Raw genomic sequence first — 24,728 nt, 5'->3', positions numbered from 1 at the left:
CACCAAGAGCAAGGACCGGCGTGAGGATCCTGGTTCAAACCCCTGGCTCCCCACCTGCAGGGGAGTCACTTCACAGGCAGTGAAGCAGGCCTGCAGGTGTCTGTCTTTCTCTCCCCCTCTCTGTCTTCCCCTCCTCTCTCCATTTCTTTCTGTCCTGTCCAACAACAATGATATCAATAACAACTACAACAATAATGAAAAACAACAAGGGCAACAAAAAGGGAAAATAAATAAATATAAAAAATTTTTTAAAGAAAATGCTGACTATAATAAAATTAATTAAAAAATTATTTGACAATTGGATTAACTTTGAAAATCCTATTGTTAGGATTTGCTGTGTCATATACGACATCATAAATTATGTCCTTTGACATTATTTATATATAGCTGTGTTGTATAAAGTAACACCACCAGTTGCTTCTGTTCTCCCTGGTCTAAGCTTTTAGAAGAGTCAACATTTCAAAGAACAAGTCATTTTTTTTTAAGAACAAGTCATTATTAGAAATGTATTAACAATTTGAGACTACTGTTAAAATTCAGTCTGATTACACATTTGATGTCTTAAGTGCTTAGATTGAAAGAACATATACTCAGCCTATGGACTGTGCATTAAAAAGTTTGAGATATTCAAACAGTTTTTCCCCTCTCATATTAATTAAAGAGTGATTTATGAAACTACAAGTTAATAGGAATGTATATAAACACCATTCCCACCACTAAAGGACTGTTTGCCACCCAGTGAAGCTGAACATCTTTTTTTTTTAAAATTTTTTAAACTTTTATTTATTTTCCCTTTTGTTGCCCTTGTTGTCTTTTTATTGTTGTTGTAGTTATTATTGTTGTTATTGATGTCATTGTTGTTAGATAAGACAGAGAGAAATGGAGAGAGGAGGGGAAGACAGAGAGGAGGAGAGAAAGACAGACACCTGCAGACATGATTCACCGCCTGTGAAGCGACTCCCCTGCAGGTGGGGAGCCGGGGGCTCAAACCGGGATCCTTCTGCCGGTCCTTGCACTTTGCACCACGTGTGCTTAACCCGCTGTGCTACCATCTGACTCCCTGAAGCTGAACATCTACTCTCACCCTCCATCCAGAGATTTTTACTTTGGTGTCCTACTTAGATCTTGCTTTGAGTTTCCCTTTCTGTTCTTCCTTCTCAGCTTCTGTTTAAGAGTGGAATCGTCCCATACTCATCTTTGTTTTTCTGATTTAGCTCACTTAACATAATCCTTCTAGCTCCATCCAAGATGGGTCAGAGAAGGTGGGTTCATTGTTCTTAATAGCTGTGTATATATACCACAGCTTTCTCAGCCATTCATCTGTTGTTGGGCACCTGGTTTGCTTCCAAGTTTTATGAATTGTGCTGCTATGAACATAGGTGTACACATATCTTTTTGGTTGAGTGTTAGGGTGTCCTTGGGGTATATCCCTAGGAGAGTAATTTTTTTTTTTTAAACCAGACCTGTGTGCTTAACTCTGGTTTCTGGCAGAACTAGGGTTTGAACCTGGACCCTTTGCTGCTACAGGCCTAAAGACTTTCCTGCATAACCACTATGTTATCTTCTCAGTCTTGAATTTCTTTCTGTTCTATCTTATAGAAAAAAGGGGGTGGGGAAGAAATGGCTACCAGGAGCAGTAAATTCATTCAGACACTGAGCCCTAGTGATAACCCTGGTAGATAATAAAATAATGTCTGCTGGGACAAGACAGGGGTGGTAGAAAAGAGAGAGAAAGACATTTCAGTCAAAAGGGCCCAGTACCAGCAAAGGCAATGAGTTGTGAAAAGGCCTGGCTTTTTATAGGACAGATGAACAGAAGATAAGGAGTAAAGAGAGATGTAGTTATCGCAGCCAGGGTGGGCCAGAGCCTGCCCCTCTGCTCTTCCCTCAGGATGGACCCTTCACACCACACAGTAAGGAACCACCTGCCTTGCTCCCAGAGATACCAGTGAGTCATAGAAGAGTGTCATGCGAGCAGGTGCATCAGAGAGATATTGAGGCCTGAAATTGGAGATGGAGAAGATAGGGTAGGAGTGGGATGCATCACCCTCAGCCTTCCCAGCAACTTGCTATACCATCTTTTCCCCTTGTCCAATATAACTTTCCCTGCCACCTCTCTCCCTCTGTCTCTCTCTATCTCTCTCCAAAAAGATTTACTTATTTATGTTAGAGAGGAGAGAGAGAATGAAGCATCACTCCAGCACACATAATGTCGGGGACTGAATCCAGGATCTCATGCTTGTAAGTTGACCAGTCTAGCTACTGTGCCACCTCCCAGTGTAACAATCTGATCTATTTCTTTATAAAATATATGTAAAATTGGGGGGGCAGGTGTTGGCACACCTGGTTAAGGATGCACATTATAGCACACAAGGACCCAGGTTCTCATTCTCTGCCATTTTGTAGAAAAGAAAAGAATAGTTTCCAGGTGGTGGCACACTTTCTAGAGCACACATGTTACCATACACAAGGAACAGGGTTCAAGCCCCTGGTCCCCACCTGCAGGGAGGGAAACTTCACAAGCACTGAAGCAGTTCTGCAGGTGTCTCTCTTTCCCTCTCTCTTTCCCCTTTCCCTCTCACTTTCTCTCTGCCTCTATTAAAAAAAAAAAAAAAAACGAAAACAACAGCACAATTGCCAGGAGCAGTGGAGTTGTAATGCAGGCACTGAGCTCCAGTGATAACCTAGGTGGCAATATAAATAAGTCATAAATACTATTGGAATATAGGTTGCAACTATTTATTGATCACTTTACATATACTGTCTCTTTAATTTGATCAACAGCTCCATGAGGAATAGATTATCTCTGTGGTGGTGGGGATGGCAGGAATTAAGTCTAGGGCCTCCTGCATGCAAGGCAGTGGTCTGCCACTGAGCCACATCCACAAACCTTGTATTATCTCTGTTTTATTAGTGCAGAAACAAGCCTGGGGAGTTTTGTGACTAATCCAAAGACATAGCTAAGAAGTGGGACCAAGCTGGGGCTCAAAACCTAGAGTTCTTGAAATTTTTTAGAAGCTTTTAAACTTGACTCATCCTCTTTATTTGTTGACTATTTGTCTCTTTATAAGATTAGGAATTGTTCTTATTAGTTAAAAAATCTTTTGGGAGCCACCTGGTTAAACACACATATTACAGTGTGCAAGGATCCAGGTTCAACCCCCTGGTCGACACCTGCAGTTGGAAAGCTTCACGAGCGATGAAGCAGGGCTTCATTTCTCCATCTCTCTCTCTCTCTCTCTCTCCCTCCCTCTTCTTCCCCTCTCAATTCCTCTCTATTTTTATCCAATAATAAAAATAATACATTTTTTTAAAAAAGGGACCGGGTGGTGGTGCACCTGGTTGAGTGCACATGTTACAATGCGCAAGGACCCAGGTTTGAGCCCACGGCCCCCACCTGAAGTGGTGAAGCAGTGTTAACAGGTGTCTCTCTGTGTCTCTGTCTCTGTATCACCCCCTTCTCTCTTGATTTCTGACTGTCTTTATCCAATAAATAAATAAAGATAATGCAAAAAAAAATTTTAAGCTTTTGGGAATGTCTGAATGCAATTTGCTGAATAATTCCTGTGTCCTAAGCCTGTCACAAAGTGCTTCTCAAGGACTCCATTCATATCTGAGAAGACTGAGGTCTGGAAAGGTGAGAGACTTGTTTGGCAACACACAGCTGGGGTCCACACTTAGGTGTCTTTTTCTTTCTTTTTAAAAAATTTAATATTTATTTTACTTATTATTAGTGAGAAAGAGAGGGAGAGAAAACCCAAACATCACTCTCATATATACAGCATGGGGGTTGGAACTCAGGACTTTACTTTTTTTTATATTTTTTTCTCATTTATTTATTTTTTATTTTCTATTTTTAAATTTCTTTATTGGGGAATTAATGTTCTACATTTGACAGTAGATACAATAGTTTGTACATGCATAACATTTCCCAGTTTCCCATATAACAATACAACCCCCACTAGGTCCTCTGTCATCCTTCTTGGATCTGTATTCTCCCCACCCACCCACCCCAGAGTCTTTTACTTTGGTGCAATACACCAATTCCAGTTCAGGTTCTACTTGTGTTTTCTCTTCTGATCTTGTTTTTCAACTTCTGGCTGAGAGTGAGATCATCCCATATTCATCCTTCTGTTTCTGACTTATTTCACTTAACATGAGTTTTTCAAGGTCTATCCAAGATGGGCTGAAAATGGTGAAGTCACCGTTTTTTTTTTTTACAGCTGAGTAGTATTCCATTGTGTATATAAACCACAACTTGCTCAGCCACTCATCTGTTGTTGGACACCTGGGTTGCTTCCAGGTTTTGGCTATTATATATTATGCTGCTAAGAACATATGTGTACACAGATCTTATTGGATGGGTGTGTTGGGTTCCTTAGGATATATCCCCAGGAGAGGAATTGCAGGGTCATAGAGTAGGTCCATTTCTAGCCTTCTAGAGAGAGTTCTGGAGATTTCTTCTGGAGAGTTCTCTAGACTGTTCTCCACAGAGGTTGGACCCATTGACATTCCCACCAGCAGTGCAGGAGGGTTCCTTTGGCCCCACACCCTCTCCAGCATTTGCTGCTGTTCCCTTTTCTGATGTATGACATTCTCACAGGAATGAAGTGGTATATCTTGTCTTTATTTGCATTTCTCTGACAATCAAAGACTTGGAGCATTTTTTCATGTGTTTCTCGGCCTTTTGGATCTCTTCTGTGGTGCATATTCTGTCCATTGTCCTCACCCCATTCTTGGGGAACTCAGGACTTTATATTTGAGGGTTCAACACTTTATCCACAGCACACTTAGGTGCCTTTAACTCCTCTTTTCCCAATGTCACTGGTCCTGCTGATAGTGCCAGAATGAAAAAACAAAACAAACAAACAAAACAAACAAATGAGGAGCTGGGTTCTAAAGTGGGTTATTAAAATATATTTTATTAATTCATTAATTTATTTCTTTGCCACCAAGGTTATCACTGGGGCTTGGTGCCTGCATCATGAATCCACCACTCCTGTGGTCATTGTTTCCTTTTTTACATAATTAAATTCTTTTGGTAGAGATAGAGAGAAACCAGGAAAGAGAGGGGAAGAGAGAGGTAGAGAGAAAGGTAGATACCTGGAGCCTGATCCATTGCAGGTCAGAACTGCAAAAGCCTAGGTGCTTGAGCATGGTCACTTGCTGTGTCATCTGAGCCACCATCACAGCCCCAATTTATTTACCTACTTATTTATTTATGAGAGAAAGAACCAGAGCACCAGTCTGACACATTCAGTGCTGAGAATGGAACTCAGGACCTCATGTTGCCAAGTCCTTTGTTCAACCAGTGCATAATGTCCTGGGCCACTGACATTGAGGATTCCTTAGTGAAGCTTCTTTCGATCATTTTTCAAAGGTTATCATGAAAGGGTGCATATGGCACAAACACAACCCTGAGAGGGCGGGGAACCCACAAGGGACCAGATGGGGCTATCTGCCCCCAGCCCATTGTGCTTCGTAAGGCCATCAGTGATGAAGAAAGGAAATGAACTGTCATAATTTTCCAACTGTCCAGCTGTCTGTCTGACATGTAAGTTCCAAGGAAAGGCAGTTGACCTGGCACTGGGGTGGTCAGGTGTCTGAAGCCAGCAAGACCTGTTAAGGGGATTGACAGGAAAGTGTGAGAGGCCTCCAGAGGCATAATGCTAATGGGATTTCAGCCACGGGATGACCCACAAGACCACCAGTCTTTGGGGCCTGCGGGTAACCACCAGTCTTTGGGGCCTAACTGGGCAGCCCGCCGCGTTGTGCCAGTAGGCTGTGCATTACTCTTGTGTTGATAAATGTTTCTTCTCTGCAATTCCCTGGCCTTCTGAGGCCAATCAGAGATGTCCACTGCTCCCTATTTGCATTTTGTTTACATAACTACACCCCTCTAGTCTGCCCCTCCTCTGACAACTTGCTTGCCTCCCTCCATCCAGGCCCCCCTAAGCTGAGCTCTGGTGTGAGAGCTGGAGTGGGGTGCTGTGGGGCATGAAGGGCTGACCTGGGCAGTTCATCTGGCCACACTATTCATAGCTCAAGGGCTGGCGTGGTTCACATACTTGGCGTTTCTCACGTCTAGAGGGCCATGACTGCAACCCCTCTGCACTCCTCCCCCCACCCACCTCTATACTTTCACCTCTTCTCCCTTTTCCTCCTTCCATTTCCTCTCCCACTTTATCCTTCCATCGTAGTTTCCTTAGTTTGTAGATGACCAAATCTGCAGGAGGAAACTGAGGGGAGTGTCTTTCTGTTGCACCTAGTGGGAGAAATTGGTAGTAATGAGGCATGTTATGAGGTGGCTAAGAGCCTGGGCTCTCAGGTAGAGAGACCTGGTTTGAATGGGACCTAGCGGTGGGACCTTGGCAAGTTCCTTAGCTTGCAGTCAGGGAAGCTTTTCAGAGATTGTCATTCTGAGGCCTGGAGGCTAAAGATAAGGTCCAGGAAAATGGCAGAGTGCTGTATTACAGGGAGAAGTGGCTGTGGATGTACGTGCCATCCCTGAGTGGACAGGATTTGGCCAATCATGTAAGGAGACAGAAGACACCACCTAGGAGCATTAAAGCAGTTTCCCTTTTCCTTCCCACCCTCAGTCCTTTATTCCATTCCCCTCTCCCATTTTCTGAATCTTAATCTCAGTGAAGAAGGGGTGGGGACGCAAAAAGATGGGCAGAGCTCGCAGCCCCTGTCACAGGTAGACATCTCCTGGGAGTAGGGGTCTGGTCACCATGAACTCTTGAACCTCATTTCTGTATTAAAGTATTTATTTATTTGTGAGGGAGATGAAGGTGAGAAAGAGAGAGGAGAGAGGAGAAAGGAGAGAGGAGAGAGAGAGAGAGAGAAGAGAGGACATGAACCACAACATCATTATGACATATGTGATGCCAAAGGTTGAAATCTGGGCCTCTTGCTAGAGACTTCAATGCTTTCGTTGTTGTGCTACTGCTAGAATGCTAGGTTCCTTCAGTTCTTTTTTTAAAAAAATATTTATCTTATTTATTTATTCCCTTTTGTTGCCCTTGTTGTTTTATTGTTGTAGTTATTATTGTTGTTGTCGTTGTTGGATAGGACAGAGAGAAATGGGGAGAGGAGGGGAAGACAGAGAGGAGGAGAGAAAGATAGACACCTGCAGACCTGCTTCACCGCCTGTGAAGCGACTCCCCTGCAGGTGGGGAGCCGGGGTTCGAACCGGGATCCTTATGCCGGTCCTTGTGCTTTGCGCCACCTGCGCTTAACCCGCTGCGCTACAGCCCGACTCCCGTTCCTTCAGTTCTTAATATTCATAAACCACGGTAGCCCTCAGTCCAGGAAGGTGCTGTGCCAAGAGCTGGAAATTTGACTGCTAGCTCTGTAGATATGGTCCCCCTTTCCAGAACTCACAGTAGTAGAGGGAGATGATCAGAACAACCTCAAGGAAACATAGATGCCAACTCATGAGTGCCGTGAGAGGGTGCTCTTGGGCCTGATCTGCTTTGGGGATCAGTGGAGGTTTCTCTGGGGAAGAGACATTTGAATTTAATTTTATTTATTTATTTATTTTAGAACTGCAGGGTGGGTACGAATTAATTAGGGATTAGGGTGTGGGTTGCTGAAGGCAGGAGTTAGAGAAAACAGCATTCCAGAAACAGCATGTGCAAAGGCCCTACAGCTGGAATGGTGCCTGTCCTCAAAGGAATGAGGAGATCAGGTAACCAGAGTTACAGAGGAAGGGGGTGTGATGGGTGTGGAGTCCGGGGCCATGTCCCCTGGGGCCTAGTGGCCATGATATGAAAACAATTAGCCTGAACCTTCCCAGTGAGAAGAGTGATAGTAACTTAGAGCAGAATAATGGACTCTGGATACATTTGGGAAGCAGAGTTCACTCTCTGATGGGTGAAATGAAGGTCTGGGGGAGTCGGGCGGTAGCGCAGCAGGTTAAGCGCAGGTGGCACAAAGCACAGGGACCAGTTGAGGAACCCGGTTGGAGCCCCCGGCTCCCCACCTGCAGGGGAGTCTCTTCACAAGCGGTGAAGCAGGTCTGCAGGTGTCTATCTTTCTCTCCCCCTCTCTGTCTGCCCCTCCTCTCTCCATTTCTCTCTGTCCTATCTGACAACAACAACATCAATAACAACAACAATAATAACTACAACAACAATAAAAAAGCAAGGGCAACAAAAGGGAAAATAAGTATAAAAATTTTTTTTAAATGAAATGAAGGTCTGGAGCCAATTATTACTTTCCTGGCAACTCTGTCAGCTGAAAAAATCAGGAACGTTGTACAACATTGAGGAAACGTGGCCAGAAAATGACCAGGACCAGTGGCAAACTAGACCCTTTGCCATAGTAACTGTCTCAGTGCTGGGACTGTGATCGTCCTCTCTCAGCCTTCTATTCCCCACCCCCAGGTTCCCCTTAGGTTATCCCAGCATTGATTGCCAAGGTGGTGGTGGGTTTCACCCTTATCCTAAGAAGATAATTGACTCTTAAATACATGGGTAGCAGACCTGGAAAATAGTAAGCATTCACTAAATATCAGTTACTGCATGCCTACTACTGGATGGGGGTGGGGGTAGGAGGAGGAGGGAAACAAACAAACTGAGGAGGGAGCCAGAGATGATGCCATCTGTCTTTGTTTGACCATAGAATCCAACCCAGAAACCATCCCAGCTCCCACTTGGGCAGGAGCCAGCTGAAGCTGAAGTTGTTTGTCCCTGCAGAGCCACTATCCCCACCACCCTTCCACCTGCCTCTGGGGCATCTTGGGTCAGATTAGGGAGAGGGGTAAGGGTGACCTGAGCTGGTTGGGCAGGGCCTGGGCTGAGAGGGTGGGTGGTTTCAGGGGCGGGGCTGAGAACCTCTCCTGTGTGCCCTGGGGGTGACTTTCAGAATCTGCTGAGACCTGCCCAGGTTGGGGGATGTGGTCTCAGCTTCCTAAGGGCTAAGCTCACCCTTGGAAGAAGCCAGTGTGTGCACCTGCTGTGTGCCCAGGTGGTCAGACAACAGCAAGAACTGCAAGAGAGGAAAGTATAGGGTTTCAGGGAAGGTCACACCCAGCATTTTCCCTCAGTCTCCTCTGACATACACTGTACAGTGATCTTTGGAGAAGAGTCCTTGCAGACGGTCCCCTGCCTGCCAAGAGTGACTGCCCACACACTCTCTAATGTGAAGAAAGGCTCTGATTTCTCCTCAGTACTCCTTAACCAAAGGAAGACCCTTCCTGAGGCCTTACAGTCAATCTGTCCTCTATAGGAAATGGGGAGGGATGACCCTGGAGATACTAGGGGGTACAGGGAGGGGAGAATGCCCTGGGACTTAGGGTGGAAGGAATGAAGGCTCCCAGCTTGCTCTGGACTGCCAGGGAGAGAATGGTGCCAGACCTGGGCCAGCAGGGGGCTCTGCTGCACACAGCCTGCCTGCAAATCTGACTGGATACACCCTTTAGTGTGTGAGTGTGTCTTCCTTGGAGTGTGTGTGTGCACAAATGTGCAAGAATAGGGACTGGCTGCTGTGTGCACACCCTTGAGCGTATATCACCAGTGGTGTGTAAGTGTGTGAGGGCTTGGAATAGACATGCTCTGGGTGGGTTTGGGCATCATGGTGCAGAAACCCCACACTTTATCTGAGTTTTGCTGGGAAAATTCTTCCAGGGCCCCAATGCTTTGGGGTGTAGCAGGACTCTGGTGCTTCTGTAAATGCAGTCTCAAAGATGGTAGGTCCTCACCCATGCCAAAGACCTACTAAGTGTGAGGTTCAGACTCCCAGCAGTCTGGGAGTTTCCCTTGTGCTAGAACTACTGGTACCCCAAAGATGACCACAATGGAGGGGGAGGAAGGCACTTCCTGAGCAGCCTCTCTGGGCAAAGGCTGCTCTGGACACCAATGAGAGAGACTCTTTTATTCTTATTTTTTTCAACAACAATTAAAAAAATTGAATTCTGACTTTGCCTTTTTTGTGGTAAAATATACATAATGTAATATACATAATATAAAATATGTCAGCATGTATACAGTTTAGGCGTAGGAGGTGGTAGAGTGGATAAAGTGCCCGGACTTGAAAACTTGAGGTTCCAAGCTTGATCTCCACTAATCCACATGCCAGAGTGATGCTTTGGTTCTTTCTCTGTCTTTTTCTTTCTCATATATAAATAAACAAGTCTTTAGCTCCTCCTTCTTCTTCTCCTCCTCCTCCTTCTTCAATTGCTAGGACAGAGATCATTTAAGAGAGGAAAGGGAGATGAGGGAGAAAGAGACATCTCCTGGGAGTTGGCGCAGTGGATAAAGCACTGCATTCTCAACCACGAGGTCCTGAGTTCAATCCCCAGCAGCACATGTACCAGAGTGATGTCTGGTTCTTTCTCTCTCTGCCTGTCTTTCTCATAAAATAAATAAATTATTTTTAAAAAGTGAGAGAGAGACATCTTCAGAACTTGCTTCACTGCTTATGAAGCTTCGCCCTTGCAGATGGGAAGCAGAGGCTCAAACCCAGGTCCTTATACATGGTAATATGTGTGCTTAACCAGCTGTGCCACAGCCTGGCCCAGTAAATAAGTCTTTAAAGTGTATATTTCAGTCATGGATGGTTGAGCACACATGTTACCATACACAAGAACCTGGATTCAAGCCCCCCAGTCCTCACCTGTAGTGGGGAAGCTTCAAGAGTGAAGTAGTGCTGCAGGTGTCTTTCTCTCTCCTTCTCTACATACCTCTTCCATCTTAGTTTCTCTCTCTGTCTCTGTCCAGTAAATGAACAAATAAAATGTATAAAAAATGAATAAACACATTTTAAAAGTATACAGTTCAAGTCTGGGGAGCTATGGAGATAGCACACAAGATTTGCATGTAAGAGGTCCTGGATTTGATCCCTGGCACCACCAATAGCCAGAACTCAGTGGTGCTCTGATCAAAACAAAGAGTACAGTTCGGTGACATTAAGCACATTCACACCATTACCCATCTATTGGCGGAACTTTCTCATCTTCTGAAACTGAAGCTCTGCCCTATGAAATGGTAGTTTACCATTTCTTTCCCCCAGGCTCAGGCAGCAGTTCTTCTACTTTCTGTCTCTATGAATCTGGGTCTCTTGTGTGGGTGCAATTGTCCAATATTTGTCCTTTTGTGTCTGGCTTATTTTACTCAGCACTAGTGTCTTCAAGGTTTAACCTTGTTATAGCATGTGTCAGAATTTCCTGCCTTTTAAAGGCTGAATAAAATCCCATTGTATGCATATAGTACATTTTGTTTATCTGTTCATTAATTGATGACGATTTAGGTTGTTTTCACCTTTCAGCTATTGTGAACAATGTTGCTATAAACAAAGGCATGTATATATCCAAAGTAGAATTTCTGAATCATGTGGCCATTCTATGTTTATTTATTTATTTTTAGGAGCTGCCATGCTACTTTCCACAATAGCAACATTTTGCATTCCTACTTGTAATGTTTGATGGTTCAATCAATTTCTCCATATCCTTGGTATCAACATACTATATACAAAGTGTTCTAATAGTATAGATCTATTTCTGAAAGTTCAGTAGTTCTTCTCTTTCTCTCTCTCCCTTCCTTCTGTTCAGTAGTTTCTCTCTCTCCATCTCTCTTTCTTTCTCTCTCTCTTTCTCCCCCTTCCTTTCTTTCTTTTAGAGCACTGCTCAACTCTTTCTTAAGGTGTTCTGGGGATTGAGCCTGAGACCTCAGATCCTCCGGCATGAAAGCCCTTTTCCATAACCATTATGCTGTCTCCCTGACCCAGTAGTTGTTGTCCTTAGGAAATTTTTTAGTCTAGTAGAGTAGAGTCAGGCTGTGCCTTTGAACGAACTCTAGACTGAAAGACACAGGCAATAAATTCTGATGGGGGAAAAAATCCAGTTCTCAAGGAGCTCCTGGGCTTCTGTTTGGGGAAGTCCCTAGGTCTTTTGCACATAGCCTCTTCTCTTTGGGAAGTCCCCAGACAGGCTCAGAGACCAGAATTATATGTGGACAGTATGCACTGAGACAGGCTGCTGAGTGGAATAAATTGGGGTGGAGAGGGCTTGTAGCAGGTCCTGGCCCACAGGGCCTGGTTGCCTGGACAATGGCCCTGATGTTTACTTTGTGGCTGGCTCCAGAGTCACCCTTTTCTGCAAGTACTCATTTCCCACCATGAGAAAAGATGCTCATCTATAGTTTCCACTCCCTCTGTTGTCCCTGAGAAGGGGACTGGCTCTCCTACCCTGCCAGCCTGGCACTCTTGCCATGTTCCATATACATATATATTCATTCCCTTTTGTTGCCCTTGTTGTTTTATTGCTGTAGTTATTGTTGTTGTTACTTATGTCGTTGTTGGATAGGACAGAGAGAAAAGGAAAGAGGAGGGGAAGACAGAGAAGGGGAGAGAAAGACACCTGCAGACCTGCTTCACCACTTGTGAAGCAACTCCCCTGCAGGGGGGGAGCTGGGGGCTTGAACTGGGATCCTTATGCCAGTCCTTGTGCTTTGCGCCACGTGTGCTACCGCCCGACTCCCCATCCCTTGCTTTTTGGGAGGAGTCCTCTTCTTGGTGCCTCCTGTTATCCAAACCTCCCCACCCCCAAAGGATTGGAGAGAAAGGGCACTGGGCCTTTTAACGTCCTGATATGAAGAGGCAAGTGATTCCTCTATGCTTAGGAGGAACTGGGGCATATAGGTGCCTGCAGGGGGCTAGCAATGGAGGTGGTATTGATGCTCACATGAGTGGGTCCACCTGGCTCTGTGTCAACTCTTATAAGTGTCTGTCTACCTGTGTCATCATGTCTTTGTGTGCATTGTGGCTGAGTGTCTGCATGTTTGAATGTGAATGTGAATGTGACTGGGTGTGTGACTTTAAGACAATCTAAACGGGAAAAACAGTTTGCATTTTTTAAAATACCTCATAAAGGTTATTTATTTATTTATGAGAGAGGGAAGAGTGAGAACCAACACATTACTTTGGCACATGCAATTCTGGGGACTGAACTAAGAACAGAATGCTTGAGGGTTCAAGGCTTAATCCACTGCGACCCCTCCCAGGTTGCCAGCTTGCATTTTTTGGATCCCTTAGTTGGTGCTATGGACTTCCCTTGATTTACTAAATTCTCCCAACAATCTGTGAAGTGGCAGTTCCTGAGATTCCCACTTTATTGGTAAGGGAGGAGCAGAGGTCAAACAAGGGCCTAACAGCCAGAATGTGGTAGAGAACGGGATTGAGGCCCAGCAGTCTTGGGCTCTAGAGGACTCCAGGGCCCAAGTGCTAACTCCCGAGGCACACTGCCATTGGAAGAATTAGGAGAGTCTGTGCTGCTTGGGATTGCCTGTCCTCCTAGATATAGAAACAGACGGGTTGTGCCTTCCCTTTCCTTCCTCTTCTTCCCTTCCCAGCCTTCATTGGAGCTAACCCAGATTGAGAGTGGTGTTGAAACCAACCCCAATTTGGGGCACAATGGAGTCTGAAGTAGTGATAGTTGGGGGTGTGGGGAGACCCTCTGAGCCAACCCTACCTGCAGGATGTAGGATCCCCAGGCTCTGGGTGCTGGTGGTGCAGGGCTCTCTTCACATGGAGGGAAGAAGCAGGCTTGCTTGGCTGGCTCATCGACTTGGCCTGTTGGGGCATGTCAGGACTACACACAAGTGGTGCTGGGAACCAAGTATCTGAATGGGCAGGAGGGTGGAGGAGGACTGAGGGGGTGGCTGCCCTTGGGCAAGGAGACTGGGGCAGGGGGCAGAGGCCCAGGTGTGGGCGGAGTGGGCATGCCTTGGGTATCGCATTACCCGCATGCCTGAGATGGATGAGGCTGCTGGTGTATTTGTCATACGAGTACATGTGTATCTGCAGCTGTGGATCTGAGTCTGGGGGTGTGGGATGGGTATATAGGAGCCACTGAGGCCTCAAAAATGCCAGATGATTCTCCTGGGCTAGAAGTATTGTTTGTTCCTTCAGGGGTCTCTGAGGCTCAGTTGAGGAGGTGCTAATAAGCAAGCCAGAGGAAGGAAAAACAGGCACATTGACCCTGAGCTCCTCTCTGTCACTTCCTGAACCACACACCCTCGGCCTGATCAGTTTCCCCTCTTCTCCTATCCTCTGACTTTGGGCCTCAGGATGCATTCTTCCTTTTCCTTGGTTTCTGGTTGCCAGGCTGCCCCCCTCCTCAGTTTCCACTTCCCCAGCCCAGGCTACCCTCTTCTATGAGGGTTAAAGTGGGAGGCTCTGGGGTCACTGTCAAATAGTCCCTTCCCTGTACATGGGCTTCCCTGGTGTGTGTGTGTGTGTGGGGGGGGGTCTGCCTTTAATGGAGGAGATGGCTGAGGCCTGACTCTGGAGCTTGGAGAGTTCCCATCCCTTCCCCATACACAGGCACACACCAAGGTTTCAGGGACGAGGACTCCAGTGAAACTGTCAATACCCTCAGTGTTGCACTTGTGTCATTCTTCAAAGTATCCCTGCCACTAGCCCACAGCTCAAGATAAGGTTTTTTGAATAAACAAGAAGGTAGCAGAAAAAGATCTGAATTAGGGCTGAGAGCCCTGTTTTCTGACTCTAGCTTTGTAAAGGTTAAGGTTTTGTGTGGCCTCTTCGCGCCTCAGTTTCTACACCTGGAAAATAGAATAAACTCCCCTTAGGTCTCCAGTGCTGCAGGGCAAGGGTTAAGTGAATCTAAATATAACTACGAAGTGAAAGTGCTGGAAGATCATCTCATATGGAGTGAGGAAGGCTGAATGCCCACCCCTTGAGGGTACAGCCTCCAGCCCTGCCTCAGGGACCCTCAGGAAGATCAGGCTGAATGGAATTTTGCAAGCTGGTCAAACTAGAGGATGGGACTGCTCAGAGGGGTAATTCCTGATTTGGGGGGAGGAAGCTGGGGAGGGTGTAGGGAAGGAGGACTCACACTAGGCAGGAAGGCTTGGAATAGAATCTCAGCTACGCCTGGTATTTCCCAGCCCTTGGCCCCCTCCCCCACAGCCATCTGGGGCCCACCCCACATTCCTTTCCCAGAGGAAATGCGGGGGGTGGGGGGGGTGGTGGTGGTGGTGGTGGTGGTGCAAAAGGCTCCCCAGGCCTAGAGGATCAGTTATTTAAACTCTGTACAACCTTTTATGCCTTACTATGTGCAGTCTCCTCCTAAAGTCCTAGAGAAGTAGCTGGCTTGGAGGAGGTGTCTGTTGGAGGAGGCTGTTAGCCCCTTTGCTGGGCCTTTCAGACCCTGCCAGGCTAGAGGAAAAGGAAATGGGCATCCTCTATGGCCAGGAAGTGGGCATCTTCTTTTTTTAAAAAAAATATTTTATTTATTTATTCCCTTTTGTTGCCCTTGTTTTATTGTTGTGGTTATTAATGTTGTTATTGATGTCATTGTTGTTGGATAAGACAGAGAGAAATGGAGAGAGATGGGGAAGACAGAGAGAGGGAGAGAAAGATAGACACCTTTAGACCTACTTCACCACCTGTGAAGCGACTCCCCTGCAGGTGGGGAGCTGGGAGCTCAAATCAAGATTCTTACGCCTTTGCACTTTGCACCACCTGCGCTTAACCCGCTGCGCTACTGCCCGACTCCTGATATGGGCATCTTCTATGGCATGCCGTCTCTCAGGCCTCTGCAGTCATGGACACAGAAACCCTCTGTGGCTTCTCCACCTTTGTCCTCCACCCCTGCAACCCCCAGGGCCCTTAGCATTTTTAAAACGAGGTAATTCTTGGTCCAGACACACAGCAGCACCTGTTGACCGTGAGAAGCTTCTTGGGACATGAGAAAAGAAAGTTTCTCTCTTTCTCAGAACCAGGGACTTGCAGTAAGCGGGAAGGAAGTTAGACAGCTGGCAGGACTTACTGAGTGCTCACTGGGAGATCAGATCTCTGTCAGACTCTTGAGACCACAGAGTCTGACAAGGTTGGGGACCTCTTGGGGATATGGCAGGACAGTCAAAGGAAGAAGTGGTGCTGACCCAGAATCATTGTATTTTTAGTGACTGGACTAGGGTGGGGGTTGCTGGTGGAGGTACTATGCTTCCTGTTGCCCTGACCGAGGCCCTTTCCCTGCTCTGCCCTTAAGCCCTCCTGACTCAGCGCTGGAGGCAGCTCCACTCTTCCCGTCTGACTTCCGCCAGGGTGGGGGTGGGGGTCTAGTTCTTGCACAGGGGGCCTAGCAAGCAGCAAACAGGAAACAGGAGAACAAAACCACTCCCTGGCCCCACTAGCTTCACCCTCACCCATTCTTCTCCCTGCCTCTCTCTTGTCCACCCCTGTCCACCACCCCCCACCTGTCCCTGTTCTTTCTTTCTCTTCCCTCTGTCCCCAAGTCCCCTCTATTCTCCTTGCCCCTCTACCTCCCTCTCTTCCTGCTCTTGATCCACATTCATGGCTGTACTTGCTAGGACAGCAGGTTATTGGTGGAGAGAGACTTCCCTACTGGTGTCTGCCTAGCAGGAGCCTGACACCCCCCCCCCCCACAATCTTCCCCCGGGAGCCCCCTAGATTTGGGGGGGGGGAGACTGGAGCTGATCCAAGCAACCCTCACCCCACCACACCCCCATCCTGCCCCCTCAGAGTAGGAGAGCTTAGAGTGAGGGGCTCTAAGGAGTCCCCATGCTGCCCTAACAAGCTGGGAGATCTTTAGCCTGTTTCCTTCTTTGAAAACTGTGTCATGACAGTGGCCCTATACCACAGTGAGTGGTTGTGGCAAGAAGCATAGTCACTGTGAGCAATCAGATGTGATAGAAATAGGAGTGGGTGGTCTGGGAGGTGGTGCAGTGGATAAAGTATTAGATTCTCAAGCATGAGGTCCTGAGTTCAGTCCCTGGCAGCACATGTACCAGTGTAATGTTTGGTTCTTTCTCTCTCTCCTTCTATCTTTCTCATTAATAAATAAAATCTAAAAACAATAGAAATGGGGGTGGTCATTACAAACCTAGTAGCCAGTGCCTGTGTGTGTGCATGTGGTGAGAGGGCCTGGGGGGACAGAATCAGGAAGGGGAGGAGGGCTGGGTCTGCCATCAACACTGGCTTCCTGTCTGACTCACATGCTGGGGAGTGGGGGTGGCAGCCTGGAGCCCATTGTCAGCTTGGTGGTGGCCCCTCTGGGCAGTACTCATACACAGGGGTCCAGGGTAAGAGGTGGTCACAGTACCCCACAGTGGAGGGTCCCTACGCTCCACCTGCAGCCATAAGTTATAGCATAGCACTAGTGTTAGGAGAGAGTAGAATGTGTGTGTGTGTGTGTGTCCAGAGGGGCTTTGCATCCATGTAGTTAGTGTGTGTGCTGGGCAGTGAGGCAGCTATCTACCTCCATGTTGCTTGTGGGTGTCCCTGGGGAGGACCGTCTAGGTGCTGGATATGTGGGGGATCTGTTGTACATTTAGGGGCACAGTGAGTTGGTCTGCAGATGTATTTCTGTGGTGTGTGTACCATATATGCATGAGGTGTTCAAAGTGTGGGTGCACACGGGCATTTACAGATAATGTGGATTAAGGGGAGTGTGTGTGAGTGTGCATAGAGTGTAAACACAGAGTGTGTAGAAGGGAGGCTGTGGGGATCTGGGTGTGAGCATGTGGCACAGGGAGGGAGGGTGTGTGCATCCATGGAAGACCAAGTGTGCACACCTGTGGGTGGCTTTTCTTTGAGGCCGAAGTGGGTGCTGTTGGAGCACCCCGCGAATGGCTGCATGCAGTGAGTCTCTGTGGACTGGGAGGGAGGGCGCGTGCCTGCGCCTGCACAGCGCCTGCAGCGTGTGACTGTCGGGGGCGCTGTGCGGTGGCTCTCGTGAGTGTGGGTGTGTGTAAGTCCCGGCGGCCTCGGACAGGGGCCGCCCCGGAGGGGGAGGCGTCTGCCTGGCTACCCCCGCCGGCTCGTCCGGGCTCGGGCGCCTTCAGCCGGGAGGCTGGAGAGGCGCGGAGCCGCCGCAGCCGTCCTGCCGCCGTCCGCGCGGGCCATCCGTCCTCTCGGGGCCCCCGGGCCCCTGGCCCGCGGCTCTGGGGGGCGGGTGGGGCCCCTAGGGGCCCGCCTGCAGCCCAGGGGGCTCAGGACGACCCCGGCCGGGAGCGAGGGAGCGGTCCCCCGCGCGGCGCGCCCTGCTCCGGAAGCCGGGTCCGCGGCGCGCTGGGGCCGGGGCGGAGGCCGGAGCCGGGGGCCCCCGCCGGGCGCGGCGCTCGTGGGCAGCGCGCTGTGGCGAGTGGAGCGCGCGGGCGCGGGCGGCTGGCGCTGGGAGCGCGCCGTCGGAGTGGACTGCAGCGCCCCGGAGCCGCGCTGCGTCTGGCTGCCCTGCCTCGACCACTGCGACCACCGCGCCGGGCCGCGTCCGGCCAGGGTGAGTGCCCGGGCTTGGCGGGCCAGAGGCGGGGCCCCTGCAGGCTTCAGCGGGCGGAGGGTGGGCGCCACCAGCCCTGCCTCTCCCTGAGCTCCTTGCCCTCCAGAACCGGTGTTCTGAGTGCAGTGAGCGAGGAGCCGCGTGAAGACTGGGAGAGCAGGGTGTGGGCAGGAGGACTGTGACTGGGAGCATGTCCAGGAGCGCTGGAGGACATCCCTGTCTGGGTCGTGGCCTCCACGGGGCTTAAGCCTCCTGGTTTACAGAAGGGTGGAAGGGACCAGGGTTGTTTGAAGAGAAACTGGGGCATCCTGGGTCCTGGAGAGTTTGGGTTGGCAAGAACCCTGAATCAGAGGCAGGTGGAGGTGCCACTAAATAGAGGGGTCACACCACCCTGTGGGTCCTCCATCGGGGCCTGGGCACGGGACACCCGTGTTCTAGGGGGCAAAGGAGGTGAAGGCATCAGGTAGTGATCTTAGAGTGAGGACTGAGGGGGGAGGGGGTGGGGACAGCGTTCCTGGTGTCCGGGATCTACCAGGCTGGCAGGGTGTGAGTCACAGTGGGCACCGTGCCCAGCATGAGTGCTCTGCTCTCTGCAGTGACCTCTTGTGCTGGGAGGGGGTTGAAGGGAGGGAATGGGATTCCTGGGTTCGAGTTCATTGTGTTGCCAACCTACCATGTGTCCACCTGTGTCTAATCTGTGGCCCTAGGGCCAGCTGCCCTTCTCCCACTGTCATTTAGTGTTTCTGGGCTGCCTCTTTTCCTGCATTTGGAAGCAGAGGTGCTTTGAGCAGCCATTTTCCCTGCCTTCTCCACCTCCCCCTCACTCCCCCAGTCTCTCCCTCTCCACTCCCTTGTCTCTGTGTCTGTTTCATGAGGTAGGGAGGCAGAGTTTGGAATGTGTGTGACCTGTACCCCTTCCAGATATAATCACCTTCTTAGTTGTCACTGCTGGCTTCTCTCTGCTTCTCCCTCCATCACCCCCAACCCCCTAGGAGAGCAGGATCCAGTGTCATCTCATATCAGAGGGGAAGAGAGGAAACTTGCATGTGTAATAGCAAAGGACCAAGGTTAAACTCAAGAAAAAACTTCCCACAGCAGAGACCTCAGAGCTGACCACTGATAGGAACTTGGGAGGGGGTTGTCTTTTCAGGTAGGGTTGTGGTAGCCGAGTCTGGGGGAATACCGCCTTGATATTCACATGGAAGGCATGGGGGAAGGGAGATTAGAGGGAAGGAAAAGAGGAAAGGGAGAGCAGAGATAAGGGAGGGGGTCCACCAGTGCCTGGGCAAGGAGGGGCCTGAGAGCAGGCCTGTCTATTGCCTTGGCTCACAGGCAGGCCCCCCAGGGAGTGGCACCCCCAGGCAGCTGGCAGCTCCAGGCAGGATGTGTGCTGGGGAGGAATGGGGGGCATGCGGGGACCTGTCCCAACCACTTCTCATCACTGGGGCAGCTGGTGGCTTAAACCTTAATCCAGGACACCAGCAAAACAATGGGCCCTGCAAACAGCCTCAGCTCTGAGCCCCAGCCTGGTGCAGGATGCAGAGGGGAGGCAGCCTGCACTGTACCCTCACCAGAGAGAAGGGGCTTCTAGGAGGGGGGAGTGGAGATTCCCCTGAGGCCCTCTCCCACATCAGTTCCTTGCCAGGTCAACAGAGAGAGGAAATCCACTTGATTTCAGACCTTAGCAGCATTCCCAGATAATTTTCTCCTTGGGGCTCCTCAGACCCCCAGGGGAGTGGGAAGCTCAGTGGGAGAGGCCAGGCTATCACCTACAACTGGAGGGGCCAGCTGGGAGCCTCCCACTGGATGCTGACATCCTCCTCAGGCCTTCAGGGCTTGGGGGCCCCTTCCCAGGGCAGAGCCCACAAGTTCATCCGGGTAGTTTTCCAGATGTCTCTGATCAGAGTGGCCTTCCTTGCCTGGAGCTTCACTTGACCTCCTCTACCTTCCACCTGGCCATGTCCTCAGGGACCCTGTGAAGCAAGCCTCTTGCCCCTCTCACACTTAAAAAAATAACTCTTGCAAGACCTGATGGTATCCTCCCTTCACAATCTCATTCCTCTACAGCCCAGCTTTCTTTCCCTCCCTCATGCCACTCCTTACCCCCTGGGCCAGCAAGATAGCTCACCTGAGTAGTGCACTTATGCTGTCATGCCCTTGACCCAGGGTCAAGCCCAGTCTCCCTGGAGGACACTTTGGTGTTAAGTTGTCTGTTTTTCTTTCCCTCCTTTGCCTCTCTGTCTGAAAAAGAAAAAGAATGTCAGTTTGGAGCAATGAAACCCCTCCCAGAGGTAAAAGAAAGAAAAAATGAAGAATGTTCAGCTCTTGCATATGGTGGCGCTGGAGATTGAACCTGGGACCTTAGTGCCTCAGGCATGAAAATTCTTTTGCAGAACCATTATGCTATTTCTCCTACCCACAGTCCCACAGTTGAAAGCCTCTAGCTGGAATAAGGGAGGAGTAAAGGGCTTGAGGACTGTTGAGAGTAATCACAGTGAGCCCTCTTCTCTTCTCACCTTCACCCCCCCCACACACACACCTGTGGTTTGGATTAGGGGTGCCAGAAAGAGCAGGCTTCATGTTGGTTTAGGGTATTCTGGCTTTACAGTAAGCCACATTTCCTTAGGGCTCATTGTCTCTACAATTCTTAATTTTATTTTTTAAAAGGTTTTATTTATTTATTCATGAGAAAGATAGGAGGAGAGAGAAAGAACCAGACATTACTCTGGTACATGTACTGCTGGGGATTGAACTCAGGACCTCATGCTTGAGAATCCAGTACTTTATCCACTGTGCCACCTCCCGGACCACCTTAATTAATTAATTGATTAATTAATTTATGAGAGGGCACCTTGTGGTCTGGGGAGGTGGTGCAGTGGATAAAACATTGGACTCTCAAGCTTGAGGTCCTGAGTTCAAGCCCTGGTAGCACATGTACAATAGTAACGTCTGGTTCTTTCTCTCTCCTCCTGTCTTTCTCATTAAGAAATAAATTAAATGTTGAGAGAGAGAGAGAGAGAGGAAGGGAGGGAGAGAGGACCTCACCTTGGCACATGCAGTGTTGGGAACTTGTGCCTGTGAGTCCAAAACTTTATCCACTGCATCACTTCTGGGGGCACTGTCCTCTCCATTTTGTCATCTGCCTGCTGATGCACACATCTCTCCGACACCCTCCACTCACCCACTCTCTTTCTGTGTTCAAACAGTGGATTTGGAGGGACCACTCTCAGGTTCTGTCTCTCTTCTTCTCCCTCTTGCCCCAGACACAGGACTTGGCCCCTCCCCTACATCTTCAGACACCTTCTGTCATGTCCTGCTCTGGAATCTCAAGTATTCCAGTGGACGGGTCTGCAGGGTGTCTCCCACTTCCCTTCCTGCTCCCCTCTCAGTGCCCCTGAACCAGCCAGGCCTCTAGGCAGGCTCCCTGCCTCAGCAAGTCCCTTCTGTTGTCTGAATCCAGTTCATTCCCTTGTGGCTCTTGTTCCCCTAACTGTCCTCAAAGGACACCTGTGCATGAGGCTTCTATGACCTGCAGTGCCATGTGCATGTTGGTGTGTCTGTTCTCTAGTGCATGTGTGTGTGCCTACTGTGTGTCTGTGTGTCAGAGGCTATGAGCATCAGGTAGGAATGGGCACATGACAGCTGCCAGTACTTCCCAGGCAGGATGGTTGTGTGTTCAATGTGCGGTACATGGTCGGTGCTGGTGTTGAATGAGTCTCTGCTGAGCTGAACTGAACCACCCCCATTTCCTTGGTGGGAAAGAGGGAAGGAAGATGCACTGGGATGCTGAGGGTATCCTATCACTCAACCCTGTCTCGCTCTGCTCTCACAGCTGCCACTGGGCCCTAGAGATGGGTGCTACCCCGGCCGCCTCCTCCCCTGGCAGGGACCTCGGACTCTGCTGCTACACAAAAGTCTGCAGGATGGCTTCGGCTTCACCCTGCGCCACTTCATCGTGTACCCGCCTGAGTCGGCTGTGCACTGCAGCCTGAAGGTAGGCAGGCTCACCCCACTGCTCTCCCGCCCTGTGTGCTCATGGTTGAGTCCCCTCATTAATCTGGACTTGGGCTTCTTCTCAGAAGATGGGGGGGGGGGCTTTTAGCTCCAGGGAAGATACCTAGAGGTGGGGGACCCAGGATGCTTCACCCCTCCCTGACTGTCCACTTGGCTTCCAAACTGGGCTTGTCACCCTCTCCACAGCTTGAGCTCTCAGGAAGGGGATATCAGTCCTCAGACACTTCTGGGGATGCCTTTTAGAGTGTCCCAGGCCCTCACTGGTCACAGCTCCATATGTGGGGAAAGCCCTGGGCTGCAATGGAGAAACCTAGGTTCTAGTCCTAGTATGAATCCTACCTCACTGTGGGTTTAGGGTAGCCTCACTACTCTGTCGCCTGAGGATATTTGTTGACTAGACCCTGAAGGCCCTCCTCCAGCCCTGATAGAATTGCCAAGTTCTTTGGGTCCAGGAACCAGGACTGTTCGACCAAATTCAGGAATGCGGGCTGTGGGGCGGGGGCGAGTCCCTGATAGTGAAGGTGGCATAGGAGAAGATATGAGGGGGCCCAAGCAGAAACCAGGGCTCCCTAGGAGATCCCTGACCCTCCCCCACCTATCTTCAAGTAGGGGAGGAAGCAAGTTTATTTTGGAGTCAAGGGCCTCTTTCTTCCTTCCTCTAGGGCTACAGTCAGCCTTACACAGCTGTTGGGGTCTCTCTCTGAGGAGCTGGATTCCTCCCTGCCTGGGCCAGAGAACCAAGGCATTGGGTTTCTCTGTCTGTCTGTGCACATGTGCACACATTGGGTGCTGGACAAGCACATACACATGTTTACCTGGGCATGTGCCTAGAGGTCTCTGATACAGGGCACATGTGTCACTGTCAGCCCTCACACCCACATCCAAACCTGGGGGCACCAGCATAAACTCTTCTCATTGCTGTAGACTATTAAGTAGGGGCTGGTGGTGTGTGGGAGAGTATAGATTTCCTCATCCCCTTTATGTCAAGCCCGCTACTCCCCTGGAGCTCCCCTCATTTCCTTTCTCCCCTTCCCCAGAATTCTATTCCTTCCTGTTGCTGCTGCCTTCCCTCAGGGGGCCTTGCTGAGGGGAGACAGGACAGAAGCAGTCTGAGTGCTTTAAGCTGGGCACTGGACTGATTCCAGAGAGACCTTGTTTCAAGGGGAATGGGAAGACTCTAGGCAGGGCAGGCCTGGGATGAACTCTATCCCCTTCCAGAACCTGCTGGGGCCTCAAGCCAGCAGGGAGCTTAGCCATCTAAACACATCTGTCTACTTCTGCCCTACCTCATGCTGTGCTGTCAGCTCAGATCAGCGGGTATGCACCCCACACCAGAGGGCACTGTGATCCAGCAGGGCTCATAGGCCTTCCCTTGGCAGGGCTGCCAGAGAGCCCTGAGTTCCAGCCTGGGCTCTGCCACTGAGTCTCTGAGTGACCCTGCCACCTGCAATGGAGAGAGGGTTAGGCAGATGACACCAAAAGCCCAGTCTGGCTTCCAGATGCCACACCCTACTGGCCTGGCCTATCTCTCAAATCTTGTTCTTGCTCTTGTTCCTATTTCCTCTAGATCCAGTGTCCTCCCAACCCCCTCACCAAGATGATCCCAGATGCCTCCTGAGTGGACCTCCTGACTCAGTCTCTTAGTCCTGTACCTTGATGTGATTTAATATCTCCTACTCAAGAACCTTAATTGGCTCCCTCTTTCTCTCCCTTCAGACCTGAATGCCATAATCTGACTTGTGTCACTTGCTGGTGTGGACTTTTTCTCCTTCAGCTCAGGCCTACATGTGTCTGCTTATTCCTGCCATGGAGTGTGCATACATCCACCTTCAGACTTGCCTTAACCTTCCCTCCCCCAAGGCATGCTAATCAGGCTCTCCCTTCCCCTTCTCTAAGTGCTGATAGTCACAGTTGGCCCTCACCTCTTGTGCTTATCTGTGCCTGCCTGGTCTCTCTCTGTCACATTCTGGCCCCTCCACCATAGCGTTGCAAGCTCCCCAAGGGGAAGGGTCCTAGGTTCCCCCCCCCAATGGATGAGAGGCTTTCAGAAGCTGATTTGGTGGGGTTGGTACATGTGAAAGAGAGCTTGGAGTCTCTGTGACACCTCTCATACTGCTGGGCTAGTTGAAGGGAGATAAGAAGGGAGTCTGATGGGTGGGGCAGCAAGAAGGGGCCCGCCCAGGTGGAGCTGTCCGGCCTGATTGAGGGCCACACCCATCTCTCTGTCCCCTGCAGGAGGAAGAGAATGGAGGCCAAGGAGGAGGGAGGGGACAAGGAGGAGGAGGTAAGGAGTTGCAGGGCGGGGTGGACCCCAGGGACTGGAGCTAATCCACACTCTGCACCCCCACGCTTGACTATGGATCCTGTGTGTGCTTCTCACTCTCTGGCCCCTCCGTTCTCTGCTCACTGGTGTCTCCCAGGTCTTAGTTCCACACTGAGGCTGGCTCTC

The 24,728-nt window shown here is 49.7% G+C and overlaps 1 protein-coding gene across 6 annotated transcripts in view; it reads left to right on the top strand.

Annotated features, from left to right (window-relative positions):
* ARHGAP23 (Rho GTPase activating protein 23) overlaps positions 1–24,728 on the top strand; it is a 108,949-nt gene that overhangs the window by 32,221 nt on the left and 52,000 nt on the right. For 4 of the 6 annotated variants that reach the window (XM_060203613.1, XM_060203615.1, XM_060203616.1 and 1 more), the window contains exons 2-3: positions 22,098–22,259; positions 24,515–24,563. In XM_060203613.1, coding sequence (XP_060059596.1) covers positions 22,098–22,259; positions 24,515–24,563 — 211 coding nt within the window. Of the gene's footprint in view, positions 1–17,848; positions 18,266–22,097; positions 22,260–24,514; positions 24,564–24,728 lie in introns of those variants that run through there. The other 2 variants (XM_060203614.1, XM_060203618.1) reach the window with 2 other exon arrangements.

The sequence above is a fragment of the Erinaceus europaeus genome, chromosome 12 (genome assembly GCF_950295315.1).
Source record: "Erinaceus europaeus chromosome 12, mEriEur2.1, whole genome shotgun sequence".
Classification (NCBI taxonomy): Eukaryota; Metazoa; Chordata; class Mammalia; order Eulipotyphla; family Erinaceidae; genus Erinaceus; species Erinaceus europaeus.
Note: the sequence above shows the minus strand (reverse complement) of the source record. Positions and strands in the feature narration are given on the sequence as shown.